General features: G+C 38.0%; 1 protein-coding gene across 1 annotated transcript; it reads right to left on the bottom strand.

Annotated features, from left to right (window-relative positions):
* Nucleotides 1-321: 321 nt before the first annotated feature.
* On the bottom strand, nucleotides 322-12149 carry smg5 (SMG5 nonsense mediated mRNA decay factor; the record flags this gene model as incomplete). Its single annotated transcript, XM_056243001.1, is given in 12 exon segments — nucleotides 322-1430; nucleotides 2340-2478; nucleotides 2595-2669; nucleotides 2831-2921; nucleotides 4772-4931; nucleotides 5058-5117; nucleotides 9272-9394; nucleotides 9396-9431; nucleotides 10545-10720; nucleotides 10816-10891; nucleotides 11002-11171; nucleotides 11837-12149. Coding segments are annotated over 12 exon segments (1503 nt in total), but the record flags the coding sequence as incomplete, so codon positions are not given.
* Between the last annotated feature and the right edge of the window lie 4 nt (nucleotides 12150-12153).

Here is a 12153-nt window from a genome sequence, read left to right as displayed (position 1 = left end):
ATATAATTTCCATAATACACAACTATTCAAACGTTTGTGATATTATGCTACAAAATATTTCTATTTCAAAGAAATGCTGTTCTTTTGAAGTTTCGTTTTATTAAAGAATACATAATACAATAAGATGATTTCTGAAGGATCATGTGACTCTAAAGACTGGAGTAATGATACTGAAAATTCAGCTTTGAAATCACAGGAATAAATTACATTTTACAATATATTCAAATAGTTATTTTAAATTGTATTTTTTTTTTAAATTATAGATTTAAAATTGGACTCAAATTGACATGCATTTGAAAACCATGACAGGGACAAAACAGATCATTTTTAAATGAAATATTTTATTGTTTAACGCACTGCCTCACACATACACTGGATTCCTTTGCGATGTGCAATATGGGACAATTACTATGAGAATGTGATGGCGAATGGCTGCGACTAGATTTGCTGAGTAGTAATCTCATGTTTAGAGTCGAGCAGAAACACTTCCACATCTGTAAGCACAGAATCAGATGTGTGTAACTCTGAGTCGTTTCTTTATGCCATAACAGAAAGAAACATCTCTACACCCAACCTCATTCCTGTGTGTTCAGCACAGCATATAAAGGCAACTATACGACATACAAAAATAAAATCAAATAAAAGCAACCATTTGCCAGACTTCCTGCTCATACACAGATAACACAATACATTAAATCACAAAGTTACACCGCAAAAAAAAAAAAAAAAAAAAACTGGTGGGGGAAAGCCACGTTAGAAAGAACAAATCATCAAAAAGAAGTGTACACCCTATACCCTGAATCCTTCGTGACCCTAGGAACCAAGGGTAAACGCTAGACGGTGTTCACCGCTGCAGTCAAAAACACACATCCACGTGGCAGTGCAACCCCATGACCGTAGCGAAAAGACGGAAATAAAAAGTCATCCAAAAACATTGTTCTATACATTTCAATTTATGGGTTTGTTTTTGACGTATATGCACATGAATGTTTGTTCTCTCTCAAAACATATACACTCATTTCATCGGCAGATATGCCTGGTTATAGCGCACCAGGGGCACTTAAACGGAGTTATTTCACCCTGTAGCTTTTAATCCTCCTGTGTCGGGGTCGAGGATGCGCCGTTGTTCGTTTAAAGCCCCTGTGCATCTGACTTCTCTTTTCTCCGAACACTTCCTGCACCCTCCCTTCCTTACAAACCTCCATCTTTTGAGTATTTTTTCCCATGGAGACACAGATACAGATAAAGTTGGAGAGAGAGAGAGAGAGTGAGAGATTGAGAGAGAGGGGGAGTGAGTGTGCGATCAGCTGAATGCCAAGCCGACCCCTTGCGTCCCACGCCGTCTCTCAGCCCATCTCTTTCCACTGCCGGTAGAACTCGGTGATGTTCTTCAGCTCCATGCCTGCCGCTGCCACCGCCTGGACAGACACCTACAGCCAGACCAATAGAAAAACTGTGTAAACACACCATTGCATCATACAAACGGACACTACGACCAAAACCCCAATGGTTCTTACAGAGAAAAATCTGGATAATTCTACTCGGTCTGGGTGGCATGACAGTGTTGGGGAGTAACTATGTAAAAGCGTAGCTTTTCTATTTAAGAGATTAGAGAATAGATACATGTAAGAATACAACATGTAAAATTCGAGAAATTCTGACAAAATTACAGCAGTCTAATTAAAAATATTTATTTAATTTGAATTAATAATAAAAAAAACTGGTTTGAATGAATCAATGACTCACTTATAAAGACTTGTTTCATTACCAGATGAATCAGCATTTTAAATGGATCTCTTGAATGAATGATTCGACGACAAATACTTTTTTTAACAGTCGCTTGTCGTCAGCTACTGGTGTGACAATGTAAATGATACAATCTTCATTTGAAGCATCAAGTTACTTTCAAAAGGTGATTTGCTCTATTTTGATCACAACCGAAGATATCAGTGTTTATATCTGAACTATAAACTTTTATCCCAGTACTTCTGTGGTTCTGTGAATTACTGTATCAGAAATAATGACACTGTGTGGTTGAAAAGACTGTTAGTGAAGCTGTTTTATTATAAACATGGCAACTGCTCTCTCTGGCTCAGCGGCAGCACCAAAGCAGATTGATATGTTTCGTGTGATCGTACTTGTCAAAGGTTTAATAGACACAGGCGAATTGTTGTCATTTAGGAATAAGATCACGTGGGTGTTTGAATCGAGTTCGCGATCTTTAAATGATTAATCGTGCAGCTCTAATACAATCTCATACCGTTATAAAGTTTTGGTCATACTGCCAACCAATACCACACTATAAAAGCCTATTTGGAGTCTTCTAATGCACAACTGACCTTCATGGAAGCTGATCTTTCAGTCAGCTCCTCCAATGAGTGTCCTGTCAAAATGGTCACCATGCCAGCGGTGTCTTCATCTCCACTGCTCTGAGATCCCGTCAGCTGACGACAGCTGTCCACCATCTTATACAGGTGCCTGCCAACAGGAACAATCAATGCAGCGATGCTGTCTGCAGAAAACCCTACAGGGCTTCACGACTGAATTTAAAATCACTTTGCTCTGAAACAAGAAGTGAAGATGACGGGGCTTACCAGGCTTCTATGTCCTGTCGTTTTAATTTGTCCCTCTCAAAGCTTCTTCCCGACTCTTTCTGACAGCGGATGTACCTGTTGCATAATAAGTACGAATAAATGCTCATGCGTGACACATTCAATCATTGACTTTGACTGTTTAATGGTGCCGTTAGAATCAGACGTCATGCTCTACAGGTCTGCAGTCTGGAACAAACAGAGCTACAATCCTAGTGTCTGCTGAGCTCAAGATGTACCTGTTCCCTTTCCGAAACTCTGTCTCAAGGAACCGGATGCCATCTCTCGCTCCAGAGTTCTCTTTCTTCAGCATATCCAGACCATCAATCACTGCAAGAGATCAGAAATATATATTGATTGATCACTCCTGGTGGTTAGCACCTTCTGTGCAAAATGCCCATTTAAGATAATTTTTCATTACGGTACATATGAGGTGCCAAACTGGAGAAGTTTCGATTCTAAATCATTCAAAGTGTAGTAATTAAAAAAAACTAGTGTAAAAACTGTTAGGCTATTAAAAATATTTGCACATAAAATCAGAGGGCTGCCATTCAGATGCCAAGGCTCCCACTCTTTTTTACCAATGAATTTCCTTTTACATGTAATTTCCCGTTTCTAGGCTGAATAAGGATTGTTTAAAATCATTTTGAGTCACACTGACATGTTAATGAATCATTCAGAATGATTTCATAAAATGGTTTACAGACTAGTTTGTGCAGTTATTTTAGCAACGTTTATATACTGTTACAGAATTTGTAATAATAAACATGAATGAGCTTTATATTTTTATAGTGTCTTTTTAGTTTTCATTGCAATTTAAGTTTCAGTAATTTTGTCATTTTTTAAAATATTTTTATATTGCGGCAGTGGCTCAGTGGTTCATGTAGGTTGTCTACAAACTGGAAGGTTGGTGGTTCAATCCCCGGTTCCACCTGACCAAGTGTCGAGGTGTCCATGAGCAAGACACCTAACCCCAGCTGTGTGTGTGACACCTAACCCCCGCTGCTCCCGACGAGCTGGATGGCGCCTTGCATGGCTGACACCGCCGTCGGTGTATGAATGAGTGAGTGAATGGGTGAATGTGAGGCAAAATGTAAAGCGCTTTGGTGGCCATTGGGTCTGTGAAAGCGCTATATAAATGCAGTACATTTACCATTTACTTTCATTTATTTTCTTATTTCAGATTTTTGTATTTTTAGTACTTCATCAAACTTATTTTAGTTAGTTCTAAAAGCAACAGTTTCATTATTTTTCTAATTAGAAAATCATGTCTAGTTTTTCATCATACTTTTTCCTGAGTAAACGATGGATTCTAACTTCCGTTTGTATGCTGTCCTGTTCTGCTCTCCATAGGAAACCATTGTTAAAACGGTAAAAAAAAGAGCGACTGAATTAAACAGAAACTTTTTGAACATTACTAAAAATTAAAATGAGCGCAGCTTAACGTTAAGCTGTGCTATTGTTGTCTGGCACAACAACATCAATAAACTGAAGAAATTCCTGGAAAGTACCGTATTGTTCCGAATATAAGACGACCCTGAAGACCCTCCATCCCTTCATGTTTTCCCTGTTTCCAGTCAAGTCAAGTCCAGTCCAGTCCAGTCACGTCAAGTCCAGTCAAGTGTGTTCGGCTCAGTTTTTTCCCCCTTTGTTGTGTTTATTAAATAATAAAATAAAACAAAGAAATGAAACCCTAACCTGCATTTGAGTCCTCGCTCCTACCACCGTATCGTGACACACTTATAAATTTGAGGACAAAACCACCCGATCGGGAGCTGGATGAAACATATGAGCACCCATCTGTTTTCGATGTAGCTAACTTCGGGCAGCTTCATGTCATCTACGTACTTATTAAACTTTGACGGGTGAGGCACTGACAAAAGACGGTCACCGCGACATTGTAACGTGATGGCACTATGGAGCCATGTGCTTTTTGAAACAATTTTAATAGCTTTAACGTTACATTATCAGCTCTGAAAATATACTAATTGTACTAGAAACACCGGAGACCGAAAATGTAAAGTATACGCTATGAGTCGGACGAGACTGCATTATTTTAGCTTAATTTAAATGTCTGAAAATGATTTTTAATAGTTTTAGTTTGATTTAATTAATTTCCATGACATTTCCAGGCTCTCCTGAAATGTCCAGATTTCCCTCATTTGGACTCGTGGACTGACCTGTGCGAGGGATGATGATGATGAAGCAGCCGCTGGCAGCCAGCTGTCTGAGCAGCCCCAGGTGCTGGCAGAGAACAGCGGTATCTGGCACCAGATAAGGAGACATGGAGGACTGGGCTTTGGGCTGCTGCAGACTGCCCTCCAGCTGAGAGACCTCCAACTGCAGAGAGAGAGAGACAAGGAAATGGTCCATTACTGCTCCAATTAATTGAGTCCATTTGGATAAATGCTGTGAAGACGATGTGCATTAATGAGAGTTAAAAATAAACCCAACAGCTGGTCTGACCTGTAGCCGCAGCTGGGCCATATCTCTCATGAGCCGGTTTCTGCGAGCTTCCTCCTCCGCCTGTGGATGAGATGAGGCAAGGTCAATATCACCTCTGTGTAACCTCAAAACATTACTCAGATTTGACCCTTAGTAAACACAAGGTGTGAATAAGCAGCTAAATATATTTTTGCCCTTAAAGAGGAAGAGAAAAAAACATGCAAGAGCAGTATACAGTAAATAGACAGGAAAACACAAACGCAAAAAGAGTGGTGATTTGTTTCTCTTTTTTTTTTAAGAATAACCTTAGAGTGCACTTAAAGAGATTAATGGTTAAACCACAGATAAATATAACCTTACAATTCTGGGAAGTAAAATACAAAAAGGGCACCTTGCAGTTTCACACATTTCAACTCTAAGGTAATATTGTAAGAGTGACGGAAAATATAAGGACAGAGAGATAAGTATTAAATAGAAACTAGAAGCATTGGATCTTTTGTAAATTTTAAGATGGTTTTGGAGATTACATTTATTTGCACAACATGCCCTTATTGTGCCAATTAAGTTTAGTCATGCTCCTGCTTCAGATTTATATGTTATACCATGCATATTTCTTGTTTTTAGTTTCTTGTGTACACTTCCATTCAAAACACTTGACACTGACAGCAGAGGTTGATCCTTAAAAAGGGACATTTTTGCAGTCAATATTATTGTCTGTGACCATAAATTTCTTACAGACCGAAATATCCATTATGAAAAATGCAGGATCAATAAAATGGTCCAAAATTAATGGATAAACTACTGCTGCTATCCTACAACATTATAAAACCCTCCATATATTCCAAGTTCATCTTTGGATCTCTGACATTTTATAGATTCAAACATTGAATTTTAAAAATTTCATGTTTACAAATTCCTATGATTCCACTAACCTCAAATGTCATGTGATGGTTTCAGAGCGGAACTAAGACTATCTGACACGTAGTGTGATTTCGTCAGCTATTTTTTTATTTAGTCTTAGTCCTGTGTCAAATGTTCTTTTGAGTTTTTTTTTCTTTTTCATATTTAGTCAACCTTATGTTTTTGTTTAGTCAAGTTTTAGTCGACTAAATGTTTGGCCGTTTTAGTCAGTGAAAACTAGTGCTGCATAATGGTTAAATTGATAATCATGATTATTTTGCTGAAAGTTATAATCTCAAAAATTGTTGTCATTTAAGAAATGTATTTTTTAATTACATCAGAATTATTGCACTTTATCACATAAGCACAAATCAATAGAATGTCAACTCATATGCATGGTTTGCAAAGATTAAGTAAAACACCTGGCAGAAAATGTATCTTTTTAAGAGGAAAGTTCTGATTGGGGGATTTAAGCTCATGATCAGTAGCGGCTCGTGACCATAAATTTAGGTAGGGCAGAATCTGGGTCTAAGCGCTTGTTTATGATATCATGCATAGAATTCCCTTAAAGGGGTCATATGATGCGTTTACATATTTTCCTTTTTCTTTAGTGTGTTATGTAGCTGTTTGTGCGTGTATAAGATCTGCTAAGTTACAAAGCTCAAAGTCTCCTATAAAAAGATTTATTCTATTCAAAAGAGAAGGCAGATTCAGATCTAGCTAAAACACCTAGATCGAATTCTCCCTCGCAGACCTACGTCACTCTGTGGAAATATTTGCATAACGCCACCCAAATGCATACTCAAAGAAAGAAGGCGTGACTTCAGTGGTCAGTAGTGTTGTCGCCACCATGTTGTGGAGATGCTGTGTGTTTCTATATGAAAGCAAAAGCTGCACTTTATTTGGCCTTCCGAAAGTGGAGGCAATTAGGAATCAGTGGTTAAGATTTCGTTACAACACTGTTCCAGGACAGTACAACCCAAATGTTCATGTGTGTGAAGCGCATTTTACGGAGGACAGTGTCCTGAACCTGGGAGAGTACAAGGCCGGCTGTGCACTAAGGCTATTTTCTAAAAAATAAGGCAATTCTAAATTGGCTAGGGTAATCTGGCGTTACTGAATCAGAGCCTGTAAGTATGTTTTATAATTTGTTAAAGTATTATTTGCTGACTGTTCAAATGCGGAGTTTTGTGCAGTGTAGAGTAACATATTGTTTGTCGTTCTTACGATCAAAAGTGCAGAGATGGATTTGTTTGCAAACATAGTATCCTCTGTTCTCCGCTTATAACTTTTGGTGAAAAGATGACAAACATAGATGTAGTGTTCCGCTCAAGCAGAGCTGAAGCAGCATGCGCTTTCAAACTGCTGGCGTTTGTGATGTTCAGCTGAACGGCGGCTTGTGTACTGTAAAGACATATGAGTGTCAGGTTCTGAACGATCGGTTTGGTCATCTGCATTTACAGAATCCGACTCTGGCTCGAACTGATATGATAAAACTGACAACATTATTAACTGTATTTATAATTGCTTTGGAAGCTGAAGCTTGTGATAATGGTAAGGGGGCGTTACATTTCCGACAAACGCATGAGGTGTTCGGCCAATCACAACGCACTGAGTCAGCTGGCCAATCAGAGAACACTATGCTTTTCAGAAGGAGGGGCTTTGTGGAAATCGACGTGTTTTAGAAAGACTGGGCATGAGGAGCTACAATAATGTACAGTATGTGAAAAATATATTGATTTTTTGAACATTAAAGCATGTCTGCGACATTTTTTTGTCCTTCCTTTGTTTCTTGAAGAACACAAACTTTCTTCTTTGTTAATGTGCAACGTGAACTGAACGTTGATCTGCATTTAAAACCCCGGCCAAAGACAGGAGTTCTGGGACTGATCCCAACAATATTATTAGATCCACATCCTGGGTCGAGTTTGCGTTCGCACAGAAGGCTCTCTAGCAATTTTATGGAATCAACGCTTTGTGTGAAGGGGGCTTAATATACACATAGCTGAAGCGGATTATTATCGTCTTGGTCTGAAGCGGGGTTTACGCAAGCTAACGTGAATATAATTGGGGCGCTGTAGAGCTGGAGAGGGCTCTGAGACCGGCTGTCCCGCTTAGTATCATGATACACGCCTACCGAAGCCATACGTTAAATTTTAATATATCCTGCTCACTTTGCGACTTAAAATGGTCTAGAAAATCCAAAAAATATTCGTTGCAGAATGCTGAACACATTTACAATTTATTAATGACTCAGCTTATATAGAGGTTTATGTTTTGTATGAATATATAGACGAGCCACGGCTGCTCGTGACATCTGGCAACAGCAAGCATGAAAGCTAGTAGAGGCTTGAACATCAGTTTGTAATATTTTGTCTCCTCTCCCCCCCCGCCCCCCCCCCCCCCCCCCCCCTATTCGTCTACGATATTGCATGTTATTATAGTCACAGGTATCGGTTACTGACCGATGTCTTCTTAGTCATGAAAATAAAAGGTCGCTGACGAACATTTTTCGTCGTACTTTTCGTTAATGAAATTAACACTACTGACACGTGACAATGACGAAAAATTCTGAAGTGTTTAGATGTAGGTCAGATATCAGACACATTTTGCCAATCGGAAAACAACAGATCTTATATTTGTTTTACTGTTAACAGAGAGTTGACTGAAGGAACAAATAAATAAAACTGGAATTGAATTAAAGCTTACAAACTAAAACCAACAGAAGAGTCTTCTTAAAATAAAGCAGGACTCTCAAACTCTGAGCTGGGTTAACAGCAGGGACAGAGAGTTCACGCTGACTGCAGTGGTCATGATTTGGTGGCGTCTTATGAGAGACCTGCGCTGTTGACTACAGCCTTATTCCATGAATGCCTGGCAGTCTGACATGCTTTTCATTCGCAGACCCTGAAGGTTTTAATGAAATTGTACCAGAAAGGGCCGCCTCTTCACCGGCACAGCAAGGTGGCACTTCAAGCATCATTTGTTCTACCCGTAAGGGCTGCATGGTTGCTTGGCAACATAAGGCTCTCAAGCAAAAGCTCACAAATGTGGTGAGGTTTTATGAAAAAGCCTCGTTTTCTTTACCGCAGACATGTCTGTGTAGACCCTATCATTTAGAGGCACTTTCCATGACTATTTTGGCATGTATTTAAATGCTACAGCTAGACCAAATCACCAAACGAGCCAATGCACCGAATACACAAAAGAAATCAGCTGATTTACTGTTTTAAGAGAAAATAGTTTCTAGTGCAAATTGAAGCAAAGCTATTATTGCTAAACTAATACTTTGGCTTATTATTACATCCATTACAATAAAATATCATGTCTTTTACCATGCGGAACTGGGCCTTGGCCTGCTGAATCAGATTCTCCTGCTCTGATTGGCTGATGCTGGTGAAGATGCCCGCCTCTGGGTTGAAGTGTAACACGTTGCCTTGGAGACTTGTGAGGAAGTGGACCAAAGCTGCGAATGCAGCATACGCGCACCACACACTGGACAGCACAGAGAAAACAAGACATAAAGGAAGAACATGAGAGAAAGCAAAAGACAATGACTGTATATTGCACTTATGTAATTTAATGAAATCCTCCGCACACTAATTAGCTGGAACCAGCTACTTGATTTTCCCTGAACAATACATTATGACACTCAAGTAGGGATGAGTGAGAATCCTAAGAAATGTAATGATTCCAACTGTTTTTTAATAGTATTTGAAAGCACTAAATAATTCATCCCAATATATATCATTATTTTGTGCTTTCAAAAGTACTACTACATTACATTTATTATCAATGTTGGAAACAGTTGTGCAGCTTAATATTTTATTATAACCGATGATACTTTTTCATGATTCTTTAATGAATAAGAAGTTAAAAAAGAAAAGCATTTCATAAAAAAGAAATCTTTTGTAACAATATACACTAGCGTTCAAAAGTTTGGGGTCAGTAATTATTTTCTTTCTTTTACTGAAAGAAATGAATTCTTTTGTTTAACAAGGATGTGTTAAATTTATAAAATATTTCTATTTTTAATAATGTAGCTCTTTTTAACTTTATATTCATAAATAAATCCTGAAAAAAGTATCACAGGTTGCAAAAAAATATTAGGGCCTAGGTAGTTACACTGACAGGAGTAATGGCTGATGAAAATTCAGCTTTGCATCAAATAAAAAAATTATACTTTAAAGTATATATATAAATAGAAAACCATTATTTTAAATTGTAAATAATATTTTACAATATTACTGTTTTTTTCTAGTTTTTTTGATGCAGCTATATATATATATATTTAAATGTTGGCTTGATGAGCATAAGAGAATAGTAATCTTAAACATTAGACAAGATTTTATATATATATATACTTAATGTTTTAAAGGAAAATAAAGGAAAAAATCTAGTATTCTTTAAAAAACAAAACAGTAACCTGGTAGCATTGGTAACCTGGTAAAACCCAGTTTTCCACAGTTTTACTAAATTAACAAGGGAAAATTCAAATCCTAAATGAAATATATGATTAGAATATATGAAGAATGCCACAATTTTTATTGACGACAAACAAATAGTAAAAATCAATTCCAAATGACACAGAGGTAAGTGTGATGTTACCTCATCCAGAGGGGTAAGTGGGGGTCTCTGGCTAGTGAAGTCCAGGCGTCGATGGGCTACGCTGAGGGCAGGAAGGTGGCGAAGGGCAAGATCCTCGGGCAACAGCAGTGTCTGGACCAAACCAGGCTGCTCACACTCACTCAGGAGTTCTGTTACATCCTTATTCAGACCTAAATCTGCAACAAAACGAGAGAAAAAGATTGCGTTATGAGGGAAATTAAAGGATATTTTAACTTCAATAAATAATAATAATAATAATGACTTCTCTCACCAGTTTCTAATATCTTGCTGCCCTCAGGAAGTAGATTAAGCAGCACTGAAAGTCTGTTCCACAAGCTCTGAGAACTCTGTTTGAGACCAAAGACCAACATGTATACTAAAGTGTAGCGACGCAACAACACCAACAAAAAAACTATTGTACGGTTTTCTCAAGAAAATGCAGAATTTTCAGATGTACCTGAGCACACATGAGGATGATATCAGTGTTCGTCCTCAGCCAATCCAAAAAGACCTTCACCACCTGGATGAGACCCTGATTGGTCAGAATCTCCAGTCGCTCAGAAAGGGTTTTCTCACTGGGAAGCGACTGGTTGCTGTGAACACTGTCCTCAGAATCAGAGTCAGGATCTGTAAACAGCAAATCAAATAATCTTATAAGTATGGACTAAATATGCACTCCCTTAAGAAAATAACAGTGCTTAAAAGACATGAGTTGATGAGTTGTCTATGAAAGCCTGTAGACTGATTGGACCTGAAGGACTTTGATTATACATAAATGAAGTGTAACATCAGAGTTTCAAACTTCAAATTTCTTAAGTACTACTACTACTTTTCAAAAGTTTGGTGTCAGGTAAGATTTTTTAAAGTAAATAGTTTCATAATATTAGAAAAGATTTCTTAAAAAAAAAATGCTGTTCTTTTGAACTTACTATTCATCAAAGAATCCTGATCGTTTCCATAAAAAATATTAGGCAGTGCAACTGTTGCCAACATTGATAATAAAAATATATAGTATATAATATTAATCTAAATAATTAAAAAATTCTTAAGCACCAAATCAGCATATTAGAATGATTTCTGAAGGATAATACGACACTTAAATTTTAAACAGAAAAGTTATTTTAAAATTGTAATAATATTTCACAATATTAACGTTTTTACTGTGTCTTTAATCAAATAAATGAAGTTTTGGTGAGAATAAGAGACTTCTTACCAAGCTCAAAAGTGTAATGTATATAAAAAGCATGTATGGACGAAGTTAAATTAATTGCAGAAAACTGTATGCAATATACCTTTGTCGTTGGTTCCATTAGCGATCTCTGGACTCATGTGCTTCGGTGTTTCTCCAGTAGGAGGTGTGGCTTCTTGTATTGGGGCGGGGTTTGAGTCTGGGGTGGGGTTAGTGGCAGCCGCAGGGCGGAGCAGAACATTGCTAAAGGTGGGTGCGAGCCGGAAGCAACGTTTTGCCTGGAAGAGCTGAGAGGACATGGCCTGCAGGTTACTGCTGATGCTGGCATCATTAGACACTAAAGGGCCGTTCGTAACAGGAGGGGTCGAGTTGTCCTCTCTAGATGGTTGCGGCTGCTCGTTTTCCTCTTGTTGCTGTTGT

This window comes from Rhinichthys klamathensis, unplaced genomic scaffold (genome assembly GCF_029890125.1).
Source record: "Rhinichthys klamathensis goyatoka isolate OS25496 unplaced genomic scaffold, OSU_Roscu_1.1 h1tg000768l_1, whole genome shotgun sequence".
In the NCBI taxonomy this organism is placed as follows: Eukaryota; Metazoa; Chordata; class Actinopteri; order Cypriniformes; family Leuciscidae; genus Rhinichthys; species Rhinichthys klamathensis.
Note: the sequence above shows the minus strand (reverse complement) of the source record. Positions and strands in the feature narration are given on the sequence as shown.